Source organism: Hemitrygon akajei, chromosome 3 (genome assembly GCF_048418815.1).
Source record: "Hemitrygon akajei chromosome 3, sHemAka1.3, whole genome shotgun sequence".
Taxonomy (NCBI): domain Eukaryota; kingdom Metazoa; phylum Chordata; class Chondrichthyes; order Myliobatiformes; family Dasyatidae; genus Hemitrygon; species Hemitrygon akajei.
The window spans coordinates 51,935,928-51,961,220 of record NC_133126.1 but is presented as its reverse complement, the minus strand read 5'-3'; the positions used below and the strand labels follow the sequence as shown (position 1 = coordinate 51,961,220).

Below are 25,293 nucleotides of genomic sequence, written 5' to 3'. Positions count from 1 at the left end.
GTTAAAGAAATTCCTCATTTCTATTCTGAATGGACAGCCCTCTATTCTGAAGCTGTGTCCTCTGAAGCTTCACCCACTGCAGGAAACATCCTCTCCACATCCACTATCTGGGTCCTTCAATACATAATAGATATGTTTCAGTGAAATTTCCTGTCCCCCTCCGTTTTCTAAATTCCAGCAAGTACAGACCCAGGATCATCAAATGCTGTGTTAACACTTTCATTTCCAGAATCTTTCTCATGAACCTCCTCTGGACCCTCTCCAATGCCAGCACATCTTTTCTTAGATAAGGGGCCCGAAAGTACTCACAATATTCCAAGTGTGGTCTGACCAGTGCCTTATAAAGCTTCAGCATTACATCCTTGCTTTTATATTCTAGTCCTCTTGAAATGAATGCTAACAATGTATTTGCCTTTCTTACCACTGACTTAATGTGCAAGTTAACCTTTAGGAAATCCTGCACAAGGACTCCCAAGAGGCATTGCATGCAAGATTTTGGAATTTTCTCCTCGTTTAGAAAATAGTCTACACCTTTATTCCTTCTACCAGAGTGCATGAACATACAATTTCCTTCACTATATTCCATCTGTCACATGTTTGCCCACTCTCCCAATCTGCACAAGCCCTTTTGCAGACTCCCTGCTTCCTCAAGTCTACTTGCCCAATCACCTATCTTTGTATCATCTGCAAACTTGGCCACAAAGTTTCCATCATCCAAATCAGTGACACATAACTTGATAAAAAGCTGCTTTTGTCACCAGCAGTCAACCAAAATAAAACAAAAGGCTCCCTTTATTCCCATTCCTGGCCTCCTGCCAGTCAGCCAATCTTCTATTCATGCTAGTATCTTTTGTGTTATACCATGGGCTCTAATCCTGTTTAGCAGCCTCATATATGGCACCTTATAAAAGGACTTGTAAAAATCCAAGTAAACAGCATCCACAGATAACTCCCTTGCCTACCCTGCTTGTTATTTCCTCAAAGAATTTGAAAAGATTTCCCTTTAAGGAAACCATGCTGACTTTGGCTCATGTGCCTGCCTCCAGGTACTCTGAAATCTCATTCTTAACAACGGATCCCAACATCTTCCACCAATGAAGTCAGAGCAACTGGCCTATAATTTCCTTTTCTCTGCCTCCGTCCCTTCTTAAAATGTGGAGCAATATTTGCAATTTTCCAGTCCTCCACAGCCATTCCAGAATCATATGATTCTTGAAAGATCATTACTAATGACTCCACAATATTTTCAGCTTCCTCTTTCAGAACCCTGGGGTGTAGTCCATCTGGTCCAGGTGACATATCTATCTTCAGACCTTCCAGCTTCCCAAACACCTTGTCCTTAATAATAGCAACTACACTCACTTCAGACCCATGACTCTCTTGAATTTCTAGCATACTGCTGGTGTCTTCCACATTGAAGACTGACACAAAAATGTATCAAGTTCGTCTGCCACTTCTTTGTCCAGCATAATTTTCCAACAGTCCAATATCCACACTCAACTCTTTTTACTCTTTATATACTATATCTGAAAAAATCTTCTTGCATCCTTTCTTATACTATTGTCTAGCTTACCTTCATATTAATTTTCCCTCCTTCTGTTGTTTTTTGAAAATATTCCCAATTCCAATAATTTCCAATTAGCTACCCACTAATTTTTGTTATAACATGTGCCTGAATATCATACACGGTTGCTCTTATGCTGCCAACAATGTCCCTAGTCAGCTATCGTGTGTCATCCTCCCTTTAAAATACTTCATCTTTGGCATTTATCTATATACTGCACCTTCCAAATTGTTCCCAGAAACTCCGGCCAGTATTGTTATGCTTTCAGTCAACTTTAGCCAGCTCCTCTCTCATGTCACTGTAATTTCCTTTACTCCACTGTAATACTGATGCATCTGACTTTAACTTCTACCTCTTAAACTGCAGGGAAAATTCTAACATATTATGATCACTTCCCCATAAGGGTTCCTTTACCTTAAACTCCCTAATCAAATCTGGCTCATTACACAACACCCAATCCAGAATTGCTTTTCCCTGAGTGGGCTCAACCACAAGCTACTCATAAAAGCCACTTCACAGGCATTCTACAAACTCCCTCTCTTGGGATCCAGCACCACCCTGATTTTCTCAATATACTTGCATATTAAGATTCCCCATGACTATCGTAACATTGCCCTTTTTACATGCCTTTTCTATCTCCCACTGTAATTTGTAACCCATATCCTGACTTTTATTTGGAGGCCTGTTATACAACTTCTATCAGGGTCTTTTTACTCTCGCAGTTTCTAAGGATCTGATTTCATTTTTTAATAACAGTCACCCACGCCTCTGTCTACCTGCCTATCCTTTAAATATGTGTATCCTTGGATGTAAAGCTCCCAACTATGCTTTTCGTTCCACCATGACTCAATGATGCCCACAAAGTTGTAACTACTAATCCCTAACTGTGCTACAAGATCATCTACCTTATTCTGTATTCAATTATAACGCCTTCAGTCCAGTATTCATCATCCTTTGAGATTTTGCCCCCATGTTACATTTCAACTCATCCCACTAACTGCAATTTTGGTCTATTATGTCTGTCCTTAATTAGTTATGTGACACAGCCACAAGAGACCACAGCTCCAATCCTATTTTTATATTTGCCAAAAGCACTACAGCAATAAGTCAGCAAACTAGAGTGAGGTAGGACACCTGGATCTGTGGTACCGCAACAACCGCTCTCAACGTTAGCAATACTAATGCCAGGATGGGGAAGGAGGGTTAACAGTTTACAGTGGGGGATCACTGATGGAGAGAGTCAACAGCATTAAACTCCTGTCAAGTGATCTGTTCTGAGCCCAGACAGAGATACAACCATAATAAAGACATTGATGTGCTTCCCACAGAACAGGGGCTCCCAATCGGGGGTCTACAGACCCCTCGCTAAATGGCAATGGTCCATGGCATAAAAAAAAGGAACAACTACCTTAGAAGTTTAAGGAGGGAGGTTTGACTTGTTCTCAAACACTCCAACAAACTTGTACAGGTGTACTGTTGAAAGCATCTGCATAGTTGCATCATGATCTGGTACGACAATTTCAATGCTCAGGAGCCTAAGAAGCTACAGAGAGTAGCAGACTTTGCCCATTACATCATGGGCACAACACTTCCCATCATTGGATGTATTCCCTCAAAAAGGCATATCCAAAGATCGCCACAATCCAGGTCATACCATCTTTTCACAGCTACAATCAGGCAGGAGGTATGTCAGCCTAAAGTCTAGCACTACAAGTTTCAAAAACAACGACTTCCCTTCAAAAACAACTGGCAAAACCCGAACCGCCACTGCAGTTTAGAAACACTAATTATTTTGCACTAAAGTTGACTTTTTTTTGTTCCAATTCAGCTTTTTCTCTTACAAAACTTGTACATTATTTATTTTTCTTATGAATACTGCCTAGATGATGCTATGTGCCAGTAATGGTGCTACAAGCAAGTTTTTCATTGCACCTGTGCATACATGTACTTATGCATTTGATAATAAACTGGTCTTTGACTTTGTTGACTGGAATTACGCCAGCACAATCACACTTAATAAATTAAAAGCCAAACATATCATAAGCTTGCATTAAACAGTTATTGCATTTTTACAAGGCAATGACACTGCAGGCAATCTGCCCGCTGAATGAGCTTTTCACAAAATAATCTTCAAATGTATAAAACTCAAAATCTTAAATGTACATTTAAACCAATGCAACACCAATAAAACCCAAAGTTGAATTACTGTGAATCAAAGTAGCATTTTCAACATAACATCTTTCAAAAAAAATCTTTCCAATACATTAAATAGTCATAATTCAACAAAGCAATGCTTACATGAACTAAATTGGAAAAAATAAACTGAACTACTAACCAGATTAAGTATTTTCATTACAACCAATGAATTTCAATACAAGTGCTTTAAATCATAATAATTAATGAAAATAGGACATTTCAATTTCATCAATATTCATTATAAAGTATAAATATCAAATCTTTGAATACAAAATAAAGTTGTCTGAAATAAGAAATGTCTGCCTCAAATAATTTGTACTGTATGGTAACAGTAGCACTGTTACCCAAGTTTCATTAGGTTGTGGGGTCCACAACCATTAGAGAGTGGATCCAATAATTCAGGCTGGCACCTTACTGCACAAAGTACACTAGAGACAAAAAAACAAAATCAGTGCAATGTCTCATCATTTGGCCATCTGAGGAAAATGATTAGATAATGGACTGGAATTTGTAGCTTTCATGCCGATAGAACTACTGTATCAGCATTTGTGAACAATACAACATAAAACTAAAAAGGCACTATTTTTCAACACATTTTACTAGCAATTTAGCAGTATGCATCCCTCAATCAACTTTTCAAAGCAAATTGGTATACAGTTAAGCTTACCATTGGTACTAAAACAACAATGCTCACCATGGAGTTTAGAAGAAAACCAAACCTAGCCCCAATGGTCTAGTGATCTCTGTGGTAAAGGCAATCACTATGCTCCAAAGCTCCCAAGCATCAACTTATATCAAGTTGGCTAATCAACTAAATGTACTGAAGATCTCTTCAACAAAAAAGTAAAAAAAAATTAAATATTACAAATATTTTAATATATTATCAGAATTAACATAGAAAACCTACAGCACAATACAGGCCCTTCAGCCCACAAAGGTGTGCCAAACATGTCCCTATCTTAGAAATTACTAAGCTTACTTATAGCCCTCTATTTTACTAAGCTCCATGTACCCACCTAAAAGTCTCTTAAAAGGCCATATCGTATCCAACTCCACCACCGTTGCTGGCAGCCCATTCCACGCACTCACCACTCTTGAGTAAAAAAAACTTACCCCTGACATTTCCTCTGTACCAATTCCCCAGCACTTTAAACCTGTGTCCCCTTGTGGCAACCATTTCAGCCCTGGGAAAAAGTCTCTGACTATCCACATGATCAATGCCTCTCATCATTTTATACATCGTCAAGTCACCTCTCAGCCTCCGTCACACCAAGGAGAAAAGGCTGAGTTCACTCAACCTATTCTCATAAGGCATGCTCCCCAATCCAGGCAAAATCCTTGAAAATCTCCTCTGCACCCTTTCTATAGCTTCCACATCCTTCCTGTAGTGAGGCGACCAGAACTGAGCACAGTACTGCAAGTGGGGTCTGACAAGGGTCCCATGTAGCTGCAACATTACCTCTTGGCTCCTAAATTCAATTCCACGATTGAAGGCTAATACACTGTATGCCTTCTTAACCACAGAGTCAATCTGCGCAGCTGCTTTAAGCGTCCTACGGACTCAGACCCCAAGATCCCTCTGATCCTCCACACTGCCAAGAGTCTTACCATTAATACTATATTCTGCCATCATATTTGACCTACCAAAATGAACCACTTCACACTTATCTGGGTTGAACTCCATCTGCCACTTCTCAGCCCAGTTTTGCATCCTATCAATGTCCCGCTGTAACCTCTGACAGCCTTCCACACTACCCACAACACCTCCAACCTTTGTGTCATCAGCAAACTTACTAACCCATCCCTCTGCTTCCTCATCCAGATCATTTATAAAAATCACGAAGTGTAAGGGTCCCAGAACAGATCCGAGGCAACCCACTGGTGACCGACCTCCATGCAGAGTATGACCCATCTTCAACCACTCTTTGCCTTCTGTGGGCAAGCCAGTTCTGGATCCACAAAGCAATGTCCTCTTAGATCCCATGCCTCTTTACTTTCTCAATAAGCCTTGCATGGGGTACCTTATCAAATGCTTTGCTGAAATCCATATACACTACATCTATTGTTCTTCCTTCAATGTTTTTAGTGACATCCTCAAAAAATTCAATCAGGCTCGTAAGGCACAACCTGCCCTTGACAAAGCTATGCTGACTACTTCTAATCGTATTATACCCCTCCAAATGTTCATAAATCCCGCCTCTCAGGATCTTCTCCATCAACTTACCAACCACTGAGGTTACGACTCACTGGTGTATAATTTCCTGGGCTTTCTCTATTCCCTTTCTTGAATAAAGGAACAATATTCGCAACCCTCCAATCCTCCAGAACTTCTCCCGTCCCCATTGATGATGCAAAGATCATTGCCAGAGGCTCAGCAATCTCCTCCCTCACCTCCCACAGTAGCCTGGGGTACATCTCATCCTGTCCCGGTGACTTATCCAACTTGATGCTTCCCAAAAGCTCCAGCACATCCTCTTTCCCACTGACACACTTGATATGTCCTATTCTTTCACGTCTTATCCTCTTGCTCTTCACATACTTGTAAAATGCCTTGGGGCTTTCCTTAATCCTGCCCGCCAAGGCCTTCTCATGGCCCCTTCTGGCTCTCCTAATTTCCTTTTCAAGCTCCTTCCTATTAGCCTTTTAATCTTCTAGATCCCTAACATTACCTAGCTCTCTGGACCTTCTCTAGGCTTTTCCTTTCTTGACTATATTTATTACAGACTTTGTACACCATGGTTCTTGTACCTACCATAAATTCCATCTCATTGGAACATACCTATACAGAACTCCACACAAATATCCCCTGAATATTTGCCACATTTCTTCCATACTTTTCCCTGAGATTATGTTTCCAAATTAAGCCTCCAATTTCCTGCCTGATAGCCTCATAATTCCCCTTACTCCAATTAAACACTTTTCTAACTTGTCTCTTCCTAGCTCTCTCCAATGCTATGGTAAAGGAGATAGAATTATGATCACTATCTCCAAAATGCTCTCCCCAAGAGATCTGACACCTGACCAGGTTCATTTCCAAATAACAAATCAAGTACAGCCTCTCCTTTTGTAGGTTTGTCTACATATTGTGTCAAGAAACCTTTCTGAACACACCTAACTCCACCCCATCTAAACCCCTTGCTCCAGGGTGATGCCAATCAATATTTGAGAAATTAAAATCTCCCATCATGACAACTCAGTTATTATTACATCTTTCCAGAATCTGTTTCCCTATCTGCTCCTCGACAACCCTGTTATGATTGGGTGGCCTATAAAAAACACCAAGTTATTGACCCCTTCCTGTTTCTAACTTCCACCCACACACACTGCATAGACAATCCCTCCATGGCATCCACCTTTTCTGCAGCCATGACATTATTTCTGATCAACAGTCCCACGCCCCCACCTCTTTTGCCTCCCTCCCTGTCTCCGAGTCATCCAAGTCTCTAATTGCCACCACATCATATCTCCAAGTACTGATCCATGTTTTAAGCTGATTTGCTTTGTTCACAATACTCCTTGCGTTAAAATAGACATGTCTCAAATGTTCAGTCTAAGTGCGTCCCTTCTTTATCACCTGCCTATCCTCCCTATTGCACAGTCTACAAGCTTTCTCTATTTGTGAGCCAACCTCCTCTTCCCCAGTCTCTTTAGTTCGGTTCCCACCCCACCCCCAACAATTCTAGTTTAAACTCCCCCCAGTAGCCTTAGCAAACCTCCCCGCCAGGATATTGGTCCCCCTGGCTCCTGGCTAATTTCCCATGCTGCAAGCTTCATAAATGAAGTCTGGGAGATCTGTAACCTATCTTCTACCAAATTACCCATTGCACTTCTGCTCACCAAAATAATTCCAGTTCCCAATTAAACAAATCAATTTTCAAATTCTCTACAAGGCCTAGCACTCCATCTCTAATCTTCTCCAGTTCTATAATAGCTTTGTCATTAGAGTACAGAAACAAACTCTTCAGCTCGAAGTCCATGTGACCATCAAGTACCCATCTGCACTCACTCTATTTACCAACACTTGCTCCACAGCTTTCAACCCTGTGTTCTTCCATTTTACTGCTCCATTTTAGCTGACCATAGCTTCAGCTAATAAGGACAAGTCTAGTAACAACAAATGATAAATATGAAGACTAAACTCTTTAACTAAAGTGTTGTCATCTACAAAAAAAGTTCCAATTCTGTAACAATATTCTATCAATGAACATCTGAGATGTTTGGATGGAAGACACAGGAGCTATATTATCTAGAAGACAATTAATTCTCAGAAGTAAAATACAGTCAAATAGGATAAAGTAATATTGGAATACTGGAAGGATGACTTTAACTTGAGGAGACTGAAATTCACAAGTAATTAAATGATGGCCCAGTTGTTGAAAGATTGGAATGTATCTTTCCTCAGCTTTGGGTAGTCTTAGAAAAAGAATATTTGAATTCACGTTTGTGGAAAGTTATGAAGCAATAGCAAATTATCACTGACCCTGCAAAGGACAACTTTCAAGAAAGATCTAGCCACAGTAAAAACATGCAATTTTTTTTAAAAACTGGGGCCATTTCCAGCAGACCCCTAGTTTACGGTGGCAATTTGATAGGATTATTGCCAATCCCATAGAAAAAAAATTCTGACATTAAAGCAGGAAGGCAATTTTATTCAACTTCTGAACGATTTACAGAGCACAGTAATTATTTGAATATTTATTATACATACATGTATATTCTGAAATATATTTTAAGAAACCTTTTGAATTTAATTATACATGGGTACAACAATACTCATACATAAAATATGCCAAGAGTTTAAAATAAGATATAATACAAATGAAAAACTCATTTTAATCTCAGGCAACAGAATTCACAATTTTTAGTGTTAATGTGAAATTATATTGCAAATACCTTAAATTCAAAATACTGTCAGCAATTTTCCTTCATTTGGAATGAAATGTCTGCAAACAAAATAGCTTAACTTCACATTGCTGCGAAAGCAAAAATTAAAGCATGGGAAACCTAAAGTTGCTGTTGATTATACAGTATAATGGCAAACAGATAATGTCAGTTTTATTATTCCAATTATCAGACTATCATGACAACAGGTGGCATAGAGTTGCCTTGAATATAGAAGGGTAAAAGCTAATTTGTGCAAGTTTCAATTCATGAGGGGTTTAGGGAAATACACAAATGAATAATATATTTTAGTGCAGGACAAGCATAAATCTTATATAACAGGCCAGACCATGATAAAAAATTAAAAAATTAAAAATCTAAAAACCACAGAACTCCATTGTCAAACACTGTGTACATTTGTTTAACTGAGGTTTACAGTGGAGCTCAACACAATTACACTTGTGATGAATATTAAAAGATTAAGCTCAAGTATTTAAAGCAATACCAAATAAAAGGAGACAAGAATTCTTTTTGCTCATCCTGATGCAGCGTAAAATAATGAGCTGAAACATGCTGCCTGCAATGGTGATGGAAATAGAAAGGTCAGGTTTAGGCTAAGGGGTACAATGTTCAGTGTGAATCAGAGCAAGAGCAGTCTCCACAGAAGGTTGTTGGGATCTGTAAGAATTTGACTGAATGAGTGGCAGGTATTCCCATAATGTTTATGTACCTACACAAACACTTGAAATCACAAAGGCAGGCACTGAAAATTATGGACAAAGTGCTCATAAATGTGATTTGCACTGATTGGTTCCTGATGGTTGGCATGAATATGGTGGGCCAAAGAACCCATTTCAATGTGTGAATGTGTGATAATTGCAGGACACTGAAAAGGCATTTCAGGAAAATAATTTACAGAAATATGAGAATTAGGACTTATTAAATCACTTTGAAAGGAATCAGCATGAATTCCATGAGCTGAATGGTCTCCCAGCATCCCAATGACTAATAATGACATTGTACAACTTTAACTATTAATTCAACCCCAAATGAACATTTCACCCCAAATTAGTTACATTATCCTACATCCTTAGAGCTGTTTAAGGCCCTAATTATACCCAGATCTTTTTGTCATTTGTCAGCAGTCCCTTATTCCACCAGTTGCATTGAATTTTTAAAATAATACTGTTGTACTTAGCTACTCAAAAATCAGAGTTAAACCTAAAGCTTATTTTTCAAGTTTCCATTAAATTTTTTTCAGTCTTGTGTAAAGGTTTTAAATCTTTTAAAAATCAAATATTGTACTCAAACCTGAATACAGAATTTTGTTTTCTTGTAAATTTGAACAAAAAGATCTGCATTAGGTGTCCACTTTGGCTTATTAAGTATATTTCAATTCACATTTGAATAGGATAGGAAAAATGTATGGAAAAAAAAACATTTGTAACCTTTCATGGCAGGGTTCCACTCAGTTGGTCTTTACATCAAAGTTCATGAATACAGGAACCACTGGCAACAAATGCAACATCCATTTGAGTCTCTGGTTTCATCGACAAACTTTCATGAATGTTTTATCTTTTACATGAAACTGCAAGTCATGGGATAAAAATCCAATTGAGGCACTTAGCTGAGTACCTCAGATTGTTCCATCCTTACTCTATCCTAAATTCCTTGATTCAACTTTTTTGAGAGTAGAATATCAAGTGCTTTTCGCTGTGTTCTTGACCTTTGTATATCCTAAATCAAAGTACAGGCACTAAAATATTCAAAATCTACTTTCCCATCCCCCAATATGATCTCAGAGCCACAGACTAGAGTACATGCTGAATGCACACATAAATATCCTAGCAGCAGACCATAGTACTGGGGGCTGTCAGCAAATGGCAGTACAGACAGCTGCCAAGTCTTGCAGGCTCCGTGTTCTAATATGGAACAGCTGGAAGAGGACTGTGCATTCTTTTCTCTGAGTAAACACTAAAGGCTCTGTTCAGTATTTGACTGCAATCAAGCTTAAAGATTTCCACCAATCGGTGAACACGGACTTCTACAACTTTTCCCCAATACACCCTTTGTATTCCTAGAAAAAAAACTCGTAAGATACACATAATTAAACAATTATGGGGGTGGAATTTTTCCAGGTTCCAATGTTATATAATTCAATCCTGTCACACAGAGTAAAACAGAACAAGGATTTTTAATTCTCTAAACACCATTTACAGTTGCAGCTTCTGCAAGTATCATGATGCATCTCTCCCCAAACATGGTCTGCATATTAAATGTTCATTTGTTTCCTGAATGACAAGGGCCTTTCATTTGATATTTTATTTTTAAACAGAAGTCGACTCAGAAATTGCTCTAATTCTTGCATGAAAAGGTATCGTTTCCTTGACATAGTCCCAATAGTGATTTAAACACCAACCTTTTAGATGACGGCTAAATAAAAGATGAAACTGTGATTCATTTAAATTGAAAAAATGTTAATCTACGTAATCGGTCTCTGGATTTGTTGCGATATTGGAAAAAAGCTGCATCTAACCACTAGAATCAGAAAAGAAACCAAGCCACGTTGTCCAGAAAGCACAGGATACCCAGACTCTACGTGACATGACTGGATTATTGCACAGGAAATTGCAGAGCAAGACGCATCAAAGCATTTTACTCTTTCACGTTAATACGGTGCTGCTTGTACACCGCAATTAATTTTACCAGTTGCCAATTATCAGACACAAACTGCGTTTGGCTATTGGATTACTATTTTACATATCTCAATACGAGATAAGAAAAAAATATTGGTTGCGTTAAACTTACCAGCATCATTTGCTTCTCCCTCGAGAACGTGAAGCTCGGTGCAATCGGACAAAGAATGCGCTAGACAAATCTGAAGGAAACGAGCCTGGGTCCGGCTCACTCGTTTCAATAGGGACAACAAAGCTACAGTTTGTTCACATTCGTTCCAACCTTTAAACCACCCTGCCAAAACACCGACTTGATCTCGAAACATCATGATTGAGAATCTCAGCACTCTGCTGGTTTATTTCGTTGGGATTCTTCAACACGAGTCACCCCGTCACGAAAATAAAATCAAGCTCTGAAGCATGTAGAGGAGGGGTTGTCACATTTTTGTGTGTGGATCCAGTTACGATTTTTTTCCTTTTCTGTAGAATACGTCACTGTTGACACGTTCCCTCTTCCTTCAAGGAAATTGTGGGACAAAAATCTACCAGACACTAGAAGTACATCACCTGTCCGAATTCACAAATCTTTGGCTCTAGATCTTCTTTCCTCGCAATGTCAATTTTACTCAACGCCTACAATTTCCATGAATGGCCAAAACTGGAAAGGAATTAAAGATAGCCATTTAAATTAATCATCACGTTATAAATTGTTCAAACTTCACACTACACTGCTCCTGCAACATCATTAATATTATAATGAAGCAGCTCCCTTCGGTTTATAATGAACTAAAACGACATAAAATGGACTCGAAACGAAAAGATATTGAAGCGACTTATTTTATGAGAATGGAATAACTAACTGCCAATCAGGACACTGTTTAGATATCTCCCAAAGCAAGCAGAGCAACGCAATTCCTCTAGGTTTAGGCCCAATGCAGATTGACTGAGACCAAAATAAACTATCCACCCTAAGCTCAAATACGCGAACGTCTGCAGCCGTCGCCTTGGACCTTAAAACATATTAATATAACACTGCGGAAACTCAGCAACTCTACAGGCGGTTTCACAAGAGAGCTGGAACAGTTTAATTTTCAGACAGGCGAGTTTCAAAATTCAGTTTATTTTAAGGCGATGGATGCCCTCAAACCGTTAGAAAAGTTAATTCCAAACTAGGACTCAAAGAAATACCTACGGTTCGGTCATTTTAAAAAAAGCCTTTTAATCCCAAATGATAACACACACTCCCCTCCTAAAATAACATGAAAGACGCAACATGTGTTAAGATTATTAATCAATGTGACTTAAAACTCCTCCCGACTACAACTGCAACGGCCACACTTTGAGACCTCCGTCGCCTGCTCACGAACCTCGGCACAGTGAGCTCAGGCCCGGCTCCTGATTCTGTTGGCGCTGCTCCGTGCAGCAATGACGGCAGTCGCCGACTTCACAGCTGAATTTATTTTTAGCCACGTCCCCGACGCCGGTGCCGGCTCCGGCTCCGGCTCCTCGGCACTGGCACACACCATTACGTCAAGGGCCGGCCGCAAAGAGGCCGGGCCCGCGGCCCGGGGCCACCCTCGCCATCCCCGCACCACGTCCGTTGCTAAGCGCTCGCCAAACACCACGCGTGCGTGAGATGTCGGGTCCTAACTGGACGCGGAGCTCTCAGTGATGTGTGTTTATTTGTTAAGAAACCTCCAGTCACTTCTCCCAGCGGCGTACTGACCCGTCCACGTGAAAGGAAAGTGGGAGGCAGTGACCCACCGCCGCTTCTTCTGGTCACTGTTGACATAATGGTCAAGAGCGCGGCCTGCCGGTTGCCCGCGCCGATCCCCAGGCAAGGCTGCGAGCTCCGCGCCACGTGACCACTGTCACTTTTTGCGCGACTGTTCCTTCCATGGCAGCAAAATTCTCCCGGAGTTCTACAGCGCACTTAAAGTAACACAAATCAAACATAGAAATTAAAGGCCCATTCTGATCATTAAAAAAATAGTGCAAGGTTCCCTATGGGCTAGCTCTTCATTTTCATTTTAACATTCTAATTTTTTTCATATGCATTTGTTTTATTCAAATAATTAAAATACTTAATGCAGCCTGCACCGATTAAGTCCATCATTAGTCCAGATGGCATTACTTTCCATAAACATCTATTGGTGATTCAAACAACAGACACAAAATGCTGGTGAAACACAGCAGGCCAGGCAGCATCTATAGGAAGAAGTACTGTCGACGTTTTGGGCCGAGACCCTTCGTCAGGACTAACTGAAAGGAAAGATAGTAAGAGATTTGAAAGTAGGAGGGGGAGGGGGAAATATGAAATGATAGGAGAAGACTGGAGGGGGTGGGATGAAGCTGAGAGCTGGAAAGGTGATTGGTGAAAGTGATACAGAGCAGGAGAAGGGAAAGGGTCATGGGATGGGAGGCCTTGGGAGAAAGAAAGGAGGGGGGAAGCACCAGAGGGAGATGGAGAACAGGCAGGGTGATGGGCAGAGCAAGAGAAAAAAACAAACAACTAAATATGTCAGGGATGGGGTAAGAAGGGGAGGAGGGGCATTAACGGAAGTTAGAGAAGTCAATGTTCATGCCATCAGGTTGGAGGCTATCCAGCCGGTGTATAAGGTGTTGTACCTCCAACCTGAGTTTGGATTCATTTTGACTGTAGAGGAGGCCATGGATAGACATATGAGAATGGGAATGGGACGTGGAATTAAAATGTGTGGCCACTGGGAGATCCTGCTTTCTCTGGCGGTCCGAGCGTAGGTGTTCAGCGAAACGGTCTCCCAGTCTGCGTCGGGTCTCACCAATATATAAAAGGCCACACCGGGAGCACCGGACGCAGTATATCACACCAGCCGACTCACAGGTGAAGTGTCGCCTCACCTGGAAGGACTGTCTGGGGCCCTGAATGGTGGTGATGGAGGAAGTGTAAGGGCAGGTGTAGCACTTGTTCCGCTTACAAGGATAAGTGCCAGGAGGGAGATCGGTGGGAAAGGATGGGGGGGGGACGAGTGGACAATGGAGTCGTGTAGGGAGCAATCCCAGCGGAAAGCAGAAAGGCAGGGGAGGGAAAGATGTGCTTGGTAGTGGGATCCCATTGGAGGTGGCGGAAGTTACGGAGAATTACACGTTGGATCCGGGGGCTGGTGGGGTGGTAGGTGAGGACAAGGGGAACCCTATCCCAAGTGGGGCGGCGGGCGGATGGGGTGAGGGCAGATGTGCGGGAAATGGGAGAGATGCGTTTGAGAGCAGAGTTGATGGTGGAAGAAGGGAAGCCCCTTTGTTTAAAAAAGGAAGACCTCTCCTTCGTCCTGGAATGAAAAGCCTCATCCTGAGAACAGATGCAGCAGAGATGGAGGAATTGTGAGAAGGGGATAGCATTGCAAGAGACAGGGTGGGAAGAGGAATAGTCCAGGTAGCTGTGAGAGTCTGTAGGTTTATAGTAGATATCAGTAGATAAGCCGTCTCCAGAGATGGAGACAGAAAGATCAAGAAAGGGGAGGGAGGTGTTGGAAATGGACCAGGTAAATTTGAGGGCAGGGTGAAAGTTGGAGGCAAAGTTAATGAAGTCAATGAGCTCAGCACGCGTGCAGGAGGCAGTGCCAATGCAGCTGTCGATGTAGCAAAGGAAAAGAGGGGGATGGATACCTGTATAGACTTGGAACATGGACTGTTCCACAAAGCCAACAAAAAGGCAGGCATAACTGGGACCCAAACGGGTGCCCATGGCTACACCCTTGGTTTGGAGGAAGTGGGAGGAGCCAAAGGAGAAATTATTGAGAGTAAGAACTAATTCCGCTAGCTCTCCCTCTCTGCCCATCACTCTCCCTCTGGTGCTTCATCTCCATCTCCCTCTGGTGCTCCCCCCACCACTTTCTTTCTCCTGAGGCCTCCCTTCCCATGATCCTTTCCCTTCTCCAGCTCTGTATCACTTTCGCCAATCACCTTTCCAGCTCTTAGCTTCATCCCACCCCTTCCAGTCTTCTCCTATCATTTCGCATTTCCCCCTCCCCCAACTACTTTCAAATCTCTTATTATCTTTCCTTCTAGTTAGTCCTGACGAAGGGTCTCGGCCCGAAATGTTGACAGTGCTTCTCCTTGTAGATGCTGCCTGGCCTGCTGTGTTCCACCAGCATTTTGTGTGTGTTGTTGTTTGAATTTCCAGCATCTGCAGATTTCCTCGTGTTTGATCTATTGGTGATGTTTATTTTTGATGTGAATATGAAGTGAGCTCAACCTGGATGTGTTATGCATCTCTGTTTGTAACTGTTTAATAAGCTACGAATATAGCACCACCTTTTTTTTGTTACAACCTTCAAATGTAGTGTGTTAAAGCTGAAACATTGTCCATTTTTCTTAAGTAGAGTTTCTCATTCTGTCCTGATGAAGGGTCTCCACCCGAAACATCTACTGTTTACTCTTTGCCACAGATGCTGCCTGACCTGCAGAGTTCCTCCAGCATTTTGTGTGTGTTGCTTGGAATCTCCAGCATCTGCTGATTTTCTCGTGTCCATTCTTCTTTCATGGTTTTAAACTTTTACCACAATCATTTTTCATTAATCAATACCATTTTTGTAAATAATAACAGCAGAATTTGGTTATAGGTTTCAGTGTAGCATCCCATCTTTTCGAATTAACCTATTTGCCAATAATTTTCTGCATTAAACTGTTTTGTCAACAAGCACAAAAGTATTAATTAGGTGCAACACACACAAATGCTGGAGGAACTCAGCAGGTCAGGCAACATCTGTGGAAATGAATAATCATTTGATGTTTCAGGCCCTTCTTCAGGGCTGGAAGGTAAGTGGGAAGATGCCAGAATAAAAAGGTGGGGAGGGAAATAGGATAGCTAGAAGGTGATATATGAAGCCAGCTGGGTTGGAAAGATAAAGGGCTGGAGAGGAAGGAATCTGTTAGGAGAAGTGAGTGGACCATAGAAGAAAGGGAAGGAGGTTGGGACCTGGGGGGAGGTGATAGGCAGGTGAGAAGAGGTAAGAAACCAGAGGGAATAGAAGGAGGGCGGGTTTTTTTTTTACCAGAAGGAGAAATCAATATTCATGCCATCAGATAGGAAGCTACCCAGATGGAAAACAAGATGTTGCTCCTCCACTGAGGGTGTCCTCAACTCGGCACAAGAAAAGGGTAGGGACTGACATTTTTGAACAGGAATGGGAATCAGAATTAAAATGTTTGTATTTAATTATGCAATTAGAAGTATTTGATGTGAAGTAAGGGTAGTCTTAGAACTGTAGAAATCTTTGATACAAAAGCAAGTTTATTTCAATGATGATATCAAGAATTATAAATCTTACCCCAATTTCTAGCAAAGACACATCCAGTCTTCATTCAGTTATGGGCTGAGTATCTGCCTCAACCAAGCTTAGAATTCCTATCTCCTTATTGGTGGGCTGGGCTGAAAGAGAGGGGAAGAGGAAATTCTAAAACTTCTCTTTATTCCTTGTACATTTTGGCTTAAATTTATGCCCCTGCTTATTGACTTCACTGCTAAGGCAAACAGACCAGCTCTTCATTATTTTTCTTGAATTAAATACACTGCCTCTTCTGTTCAAATGGCACTGAACTCGCTCTTCTTCATGACAAAATTTCTACAATCCTGCTGGCAACATCTTCAAATTTCCCCTGAATTCTCACCAGTGTCTTCATATTTTCAAAGCATAAACAGAAGGTCAAGCCCCTCTCATCTGCTGTGTCACTGAAGATTACCATGGCCGATATTGTTTTTCTCATCCACTTTGCTGTCCCTAAATCCTCCACTTATCTCACTCAGCCTTGAATAGACTAAAATGAATGAGCATCAATAATCCTGTGGTTTTACAGTTAATGTAGCACTTTTCTTGTTAAAGATTAATGGGTTATATTAGATGGTCAAATGAACTGCATGGATTCTTTTACAAAAAAAATTAAATTTTGACCACTATCCACCTGAATACAGTTAGACCATTACTGTATATATGAAATTCAAATGCATACTATCTACCTTTACAAATATAGTCAGAATAGAGAAGTTTACAGTAAGTTTCAATGCATAGGTCCCTTTTTATTTATATTAAATACTGGTAACTTAGAATTGTTTTGAAGTACATGTTGCCATACATTGATGTTTGAAAATATGTTAGGCTATTAGTGTGTTTGAGCCAAAAGTGAAGCAGAGACATAACTGGAATGTGAAAGACAACAAGCAGTATGTCACTAAAAGAACAGGTAACATTAAAAAAAAAAGCAGGGCAAGCAGAATAGAACACCATGTCTAGGGAGTGGATGCCAGACCCAGAATCAAAATCTCACAGGCCAGGAAACAGTAGATTATGAATTTGCATCGCTCCCTTTCACCAAGAATTTCAAGCTTTTAGTGCCCCCTGCAGGATTTTAAATCTGTAGTTAAAAAAACATTTTATATAACGGTTCATTTTCATGAATGATATTTTTAAATATCAACCTAAAAGTGCCCCATTAAATTATTTGAAGATTGTCTAACCAATAAGATTAACCTGCTCTGGCCAAAATTAAATATTGGAACAATGTATTTTTCCTTTAAGGTTATTCAGTCCTCTAATATTTTGCTTTGAGAAAAGCCAACCAAAATCTTTAGAATGCAATTACAATCCAAAAAATATGTCTAGATTAAACAGAGCTCAGAACTTTAGAAAGTATTTATTGGCAGACAAGGAATAATCCTGTGTTAGGACAAAGGACCTGAATATATCATTATAAAACCCTTTTAAGGAGAGTTTTGATTCACGGATTTAAAAAAGGTGGAACATAGATCATTGAACATCATATTTAGTACTAGATTGTATTCTGAGGGTCATCTCTTTATTTATCTCAGTCTGAAGAACAAATCTGATATTTAGACTTAGTTTTTTGAGATATTCAGAAATGAATTAAAGAAATTAGAATTGCACTCAAAACATTAATACTTAAGGAACAATAGCTTACTTTGAGAAATCATCAATTATAGTCTGGTGAGAAAACTGAAATAGTAAAGGGAAACAAATAAAAACATTCATCAAAAATTAATTTTTGCAAATAAGAGTCCAAAGCAGAGCACAGGGAAACATAAGGAATTAAACAGCAAGAAGAAAACTTAATTCCACTTTCAATACAATTTATTGAAATAACAAAATAGTTTTCAACTTGGCCCACCTGATTATTTTAATGAAATGAAAATCAAATAGATTCTCAAACAGGTGGACAGCCCATTTAATTAAGCTGTAAACCAGAGTAATAAATATTACACACAAACTAAAATATATTCAAATCATGGATAAAACAATAGATTCATTCTCTCCCATCCCACCCACCTTTGAACAAAGTTATTAATTTTTGAGTGCATCCAAAAACACTCAAGCTTGATATCAAAGGATAAGATAACACAGTACACTGGTATCTCATTCACCACCTTAAACATCTGTAACCCTCTCCCCATGGCTCGTAACAAACTTGGCTCATTAGCCAACTCTGACTAACAGACACATGACTCAGCATTTCATGGGTAACAGTGAGAAAGCCACCTTCAATAAGCAACTTATTTTCCATATATCTAGGGTTGATATGATTCAGGTTCAACTAAACAGGGAAATTGGAATGTTCCGGTGAGGGAATGAAAATTGTGGTGAATGCTGTGTAAATGCTGCCCCATGCAAAGTTATCATTTGCCAGGAAATAACATTCCTTAACTGGAATAAAATTAAAGTGTAAGTATATTTACAGATATTTTAACTTTAACCAACTATTAATAGGGGAAAAAAAGAGCCCAATACAGTTAAACCAGTCTAAATGTGCACATAAATGTTGGAGCTCATTTCTGAAGTAGTCAGGTCACTTTTTATTGTCATTTCAACCATAATTGCTGGTACAGTACACAGTAAAAACGAGACTCCGAGGACTGCAGGCCCGATTCCCTCAGCAAGCAGAGGTCGCGCAATCTAACCAGCAGATTTTCATGAAGGTTTGTTTTTGGGCGATCTCTGTATTGTAGCAGTATCTGGCGATGGTAGATAGTCGCTCTGTTATCCATTGTCCTAAACCCTAATTGTGCCTTAAAATTAAATTTAAAAACTAAATTAAAGTAGCACCAGATCTGAAAGGCTGCTGCTGCCATGTGCCGTGCCGCGTCGGGTGCTTCACTTTGATTACTCCCGCACTGACCCCACATTCCGCGTGAATAACACCAACCACAGTTCAAATTTCCCTTGAAGATCGTTTTGAACAAACTGATTAACTCAGGGGTATTGGCACTTCCTACTTGGAACCAATTGTCTGCACAAAGAACTTCTTACAACGGGATTTCTCCTTCCAGTGGCACTCTGAGAGGATCTTCCCTCCTGCCTAATGTCCCCAAACCAGACTACTATCCTTCAGAAATCAGATACTGCCCAGCTCTCTCAAATCTTCCCTCACATCCCGCTGGGAAGAAAGTTACAACAGAAGACAACCCCAACTGCCTGAAACAACTTTCCTAAGTTGGACAAAATGGTGCCTTATCTTTAGCTGAAGCCAAAACATTCTTACTAACAGGGCACACAGCTTTTACAGAAAACTGCTAAAATAAAAATACCTCACAGCATAGCAGTAGAAATCTTAATCAGGGCCTTATACATGCATTTGATCTACCATTTAAGCTGCAGTGGATACCATTTACAAATGCACCACTGTTCCTCACATAGACAACTCTGAAAGCACCATTTAAACTTTCATCAAAGACAAAAACTTCATGTGAATAAGAACAGTCACCACCTGAATATCTGTTTTAAACACACACACACACACAAACAAACTTGTTCCTACATCATCACCGGAAGCAAATTCTGGATCTCTTTCCCCAACTGAATTGTGGGAGCTCCTTCATTAAAAGAACACAGAAGCCAAGCACTTTTAGAGCAGTTCAAGACAAATCAATGAAAGATGGCCTTGTCAACAACACCCATAGCTTCCCCACCCCCAAAGAAAATCATCGGAAGTTTGAGAGGAGGAATTTTATTCAGATGGTAGAGGCAGGTTCGATATTGTCATTTAAAGTAAAATTGGATAGGTATATGGACAGGAAAGGAATGGAGGGTTAGGGCTGAGTGCAGGTCGGCGGGACTAGGTGAGAGTAAGCGTTCGGCACGGACTAGAAGGACCGAGAATGCCTGTTTCCATGCTGTATTTGTTATATAGTTATATCCACTACCTGAGTAGCAGAAGGGAGCAGCAGGTCACGGCAGTGTACATTGAGCTTTGACCAGCATCCAATCTGGACATTGGAAATTTAAGGGGAGGGTATTTTACTCAGGTCCACTGCCTGAAAATGAGGATGGTGCTGTATTCCAAGAAAGGAAATTAGTAGAATACCCACTAGATGGCTTTTTAAAGCAGCTAGTGGCTGAGCGCACTAGGGGATCAGCTATTTGGACCGGGTGTTGTGCAATGAACCGGAATTGATTAAAGAGCTTAAGGTGAAGGTACCCTTTGGGGTAAGAGATAATATGATCAAATTCACCCTGAAATTTCAGCAGTAGCTAAATTAAGATGCATTAGTAAAGGGAATTATAGAAGCATGAGAGGAGTTGGCCAGAATGGATTGGAAAAGAACACTGACAGGAATTTCCGGAAGCAATTCGGAAGGCACAGGATATATACATCCCAAAGAGGAAGGAGTATTCTAAAAGCAAGATGACACAACCATGGCTAACAGGAGAAGTCAAAGCCAGCATAAAAGCTAAAGAGAAGGCATATCACAGACCAAAAATTAGTGGGGTTAGAGGATTGAGAAACTTCTAAAAACCAACAGAAAGCAACTAAAAAAGTCATTAAGGTAAAGATGGAATATGAAAATAAGCTAGCCAAGATATTAAAGAGGGTAGCAAAAGTTTCTTTAAATACATAAAGTGTAAAAGAGAGGCAAGAGAGGATGTAGGACCACTGGAAAATTATGCTGGTGAGGTAGTAATGGGGGGAGGGTTAAGGAAAATGCAGACAAACTGAATAAGTATTTTGCATCAGTCTTCATTGTGGAAGACACTAGCAGTATGGTAGAAGTTCCAGGTGTCAGGAAGTGTGTGAAGTTACCATTACTAGGGAGAAGGCTCTTGGGAAACTGAAAGGTCTGAAGGTAGATAAGTCACCTGGATCAGATGGTGTGAACCCCAGGTTTTTGAAAGAGGTGGCTGAAGAGATCGTGGAGGCACTTGTAATGATCCTTCAATAATCAATAGATTCTGGAATGGTTCTGGATGACTGAAAAATTGCAAATGTCACTCCACTCTTCAAGAAATGAGAGATGCAGAAGAAAGGAAACTATAGGCCAGTTAATCAGACTTCGGTGATTGGGAAAATCTTGGAATCAATTAAGGATGAGGTCTCAGGGTACTTGGAGGCACATGATAAAATAGGCTGTAGTCAGCACAGTTTCCTCAAGAGAAAATCTTGTCTGACAAATCTGTTGGAATTCTTTGAAGTAACAAGCAGCTTAGATAAAGCACACTTGGATCTTCAGAAGGCCTTTGACAAGGTGTCACGCATGAGGCTGCTTAACAAGTTAAGAGCTCATGGTATTACAGGAAGATACTAGTATGGATAAAACAGTGGCCGATAGCCTTTTGTGCTTTTCTGCTGGTTTTCTACAGGGTTCCGTATTGGGACCATTTCTTTTTACATTATATGTCAATGACTTGGATGACAGAATTGATGGCTTTGTTGCAAAGTTTGCTGATGATATGAAGATAGGTGGAGGGGCAGGTAGTTTTGAGGAAGTAGAGAGGCTACAGAGGCCTTGGGCAGATTAGGAGAATGGGCAAAGATATGGCAGATGGAATACAGTGTCAGCAAGTGTATGATCATACACTTTGGTAGAAGAAACAAAAGGATTGACTATTTTCCAAATGGAGAGAAAATACAAAAAATGAGGCACAGAGGCTCTCGAGACTCCTTTTGCAGGATTCCCTAAATTTGCAGGTTGAGTTGGTGGTGAGGAAGGCAAATGCGATGTTAGCCTTCATTTCAAGAGGACTAGAACATAAAAGCAAGGATGTAATGTTGAAACTTTGTAAAGCACTGGTAAGGCTTCACTTGGAGAATTGTGAGCAGTTTGTAGCCCTCATCTTAGAAGGGATGTGCTGAAACTGGAGAGGGTTCAAAGAAGGTTCATGAAAATGATTCCAGGATTGAATGGCTTGTCATAAGAAGAGTGTTTGATGGCAGTGGGCCTGTATTCACTGGAATTTGGAAGAATGAGGGATATCATCAGTGCAACATATAAAATGGTAAAAGCCCTTGATAGAGTGGATGTGGAGAAGCTGTTTCCTATGGTAGGGGAGTCTAAGACCAGAGGACACAACCTCAGAGTAGAGGCTCATCCTTTTAAAATGGAAATGAGGAGGAATTTCTTTAGCCAGAGAGTGGTGAATCTGTGGGATTCTTTGGCAAATCTTTATGTATATTTAAGGCAGAGGTTGATACTTATTGGTCAGGGTATGAAGGGATACAAGGAGAAGGCAGTAGATTGGGGCTGAGTAGAAAATTGGACCAGCCATGATGAAATGGCAGAGCAGACTTGAGGGCGGCCAAATGGCCTAATACTGCTCCAATATCTACTGCTCTGATGGTCTAATTGAGATGGAAGGAAACTTTGCACCAACCATGAATAGTCCGTTGTCCACTGTTCTATTTTATTGAAGACAACTATGAGGAGCTTCTGATCAGTGGTTAAAAGAGAAGTCTTATTGTCATGACAAGGTAGTGCAGATGCTGAAATCTGGAGTGAAACAAACTGCTAGAGGAACTCAAAAGGTCAAGCAGCATCTGTGGAAGCAATGGGACGATCAATGCTTCAGGTTGTAATGCTGTATCAGAACTGTAAATACATTAGGAATGCAATTACAGTTTGATTTATATCTAAACCTGAATGAAAAAAACAAATGTGCTTGTATTCTATGAAACTGCATGAAATCAAGCTTACAAGCTGGATTATTCCACAGTGAAATACAATCGTCAACTTCAGCAGGGAACTAACCTCTTAAAACAGCTCATCAATACTGTGACAATGCTGAATGGAAACTCTCAAGTACAGCATTCTGAATAGCACAAAATGAACATTCAAATAAAGGTAAGCAGACAGACAGACAATATCACTCATTGAGCATACATACCAGTCACCATCAGAGATGGTGGAAATCTTTCATTTATCACTTTGCCATCATTAGGTGGTGGGTGGGGCAGGGGAGGGGTTGGATAGAGAGAAAAAAATCAGAAAAAGAAAACAAACCACATTAGGAGTTCTGCTCCTATATTGTTACCACAGATGTAATTGTGTAGATTTTAAAGAGGCCAAAAACAGCAATAAATCATTTGTAATTGAATCAGAATCAGATTTAATATTACTGGTATACATCATGAAATGTGTTGTAAATCAACACAAAAATAGAATGCATTTCTTTGACATATCTTGGACTAAATGTAGAGAAGTCTGGAAGAACAAAATTTGTTATTGATTATATGAATCATGGAATATTTTCTTCACACTCAAGTATGCAGCTAACTGTGTCTTTGTTTATGCATCAGAGTAAAAGACAAAATTCTACCAGCAGCAATTCCCATATATTAGAAAACAGAACAGTACAGCATAGGAACAAACCCTTCAGCCCAATGTTGTGCCAAACTAATTCAACCAGTAATTAAATGTCTAACTAAACTAATCCCTGCTGCCTACAATGTCTATATAATCTATCCTGTGTCTGAGAGCCTCTCGAACACCTCCCTGTATTTGATTCCATCATCACTCCTGGCAGGACATTCCAGGCACCCACCACTCTTACGTACACCAAAACTTGCTCCACACATCTCTAAGCTTGCCACCTCTCACTTTAAATGCATGCACACTGGTATCAGACATTACAATCCCGGGAAAAAGATACCAGCTGTCTACTCTATTTTTACCTCTCAATCAAATCTTCCCTCAGCCTCTGCAGATAAAACAATCCATGTTTGTCTAGCCGCTCTTATAGCACGTGCTTCTAATCCAAGTAATGCCCTGGTAAACTTCTTCAGCACTCTCCCCAAAGCTTCAGTACCCTTCTGAAAGTAGAGCAATGAGAATTGAATTAAATATTCCAGATGTGGCTGAACTAGAGTTTTAAAAAGCTGCAACAAACCTTTTTGATTCTTGAACTCAATCCTGTGACTAATAAAGGCAAGCATATCATACATCTTCTTTACTACCCTATCAATCTATGCAGCCACTTTCAGGGAGCTATAGATTTGGACCTCAAGATCCTTCTGTACATCAATACTGTTAAGCGTCTTGCTAAGTGGTTCTTTTTTATTAGATCTACAAAGTACAAAACCTAACATTTGACTGGATTGAACACCATCTTCCATTTTCCCACCCATATCTGTAAATGATCTGAATCCTATAGTAACCTTCAACTACTATCCACAACACCGATCTTTGTATTGTTGCAAACTTATTAACCAACCCATCCAGGACATTTCCATATGATTCCAGTCCCTGTGGAATATCAGTAGTCACAGACTCTAGCCAGAGTAAAGGTAGTGATAATGAGACTTTCCAATTCCAAACCCTTAACCAAGCCAATTCCAAATCACCGTAGGTTCCATTCATTTAATCTTCTGGGTTAGACTTCCATGAGGGACCTTATCAAATGCCTTGCTAAAATCCATGCACAGCTCTACCTTCATCAACTACTTTTATCACCTCGTTGGAAAATTTAATCATTAGTAAGACATAAATTGCCTTGAACAGATCAAACATGAAATGTCTAATATAGGAAAGAATGTAACAAATTTGAAATGTAATAGCATCTTTCACAAAAACCCTGCCAAGGAATTTGTTCACAGCAAGTTCCACAACTAGAATTTGTCAAGGAAAAGTATTTCTCAGAGTACCATAACACTAGAGACGAAATGTTTTCATATGTCCAGCAGAGCTTCAGATTGATCTGATTATACCATAGACTCAGT

The 25,293-nt window shown here is 40.2% G+C and overlaps 1 protein-coding gene across 6 annotated transcripts in view; it reads right to left on the bottom strand.

Moving 5' to 3' along the window:
* The window catches only part of samd4a (sterile alpha motif domain containing 4A), a 237,053-nt gene extending 223,890 nt beyond the window's left edge, over nt 1–13,163 (bottom strand). For 2 of the 6 annotated variants that reach the window (XM_073039878.1, XM_073039880.1), the window contains exons 1-2: nt 12,684–13,023; nt 11,450–11,974 (exon numbers count right to left, since the gene is read on the bottom strand). In XM_073039878.1, the coding sequence (XP_072895979.1) occupies nt 11,450–11,645 (196 nt within the window). In that variant the 5' untranslated portion in view covers nt 11,646–11,974; nt 12,684–13,023. The other 4 variants (XM_073039876.1, XM_073039879.1, XM_073039875.1 and 1 more) reach the window with 4 other exon arrangements.
* Between the last annotated feature and the right edge of the window lie 12,130 nt (nt 13,164–25,293).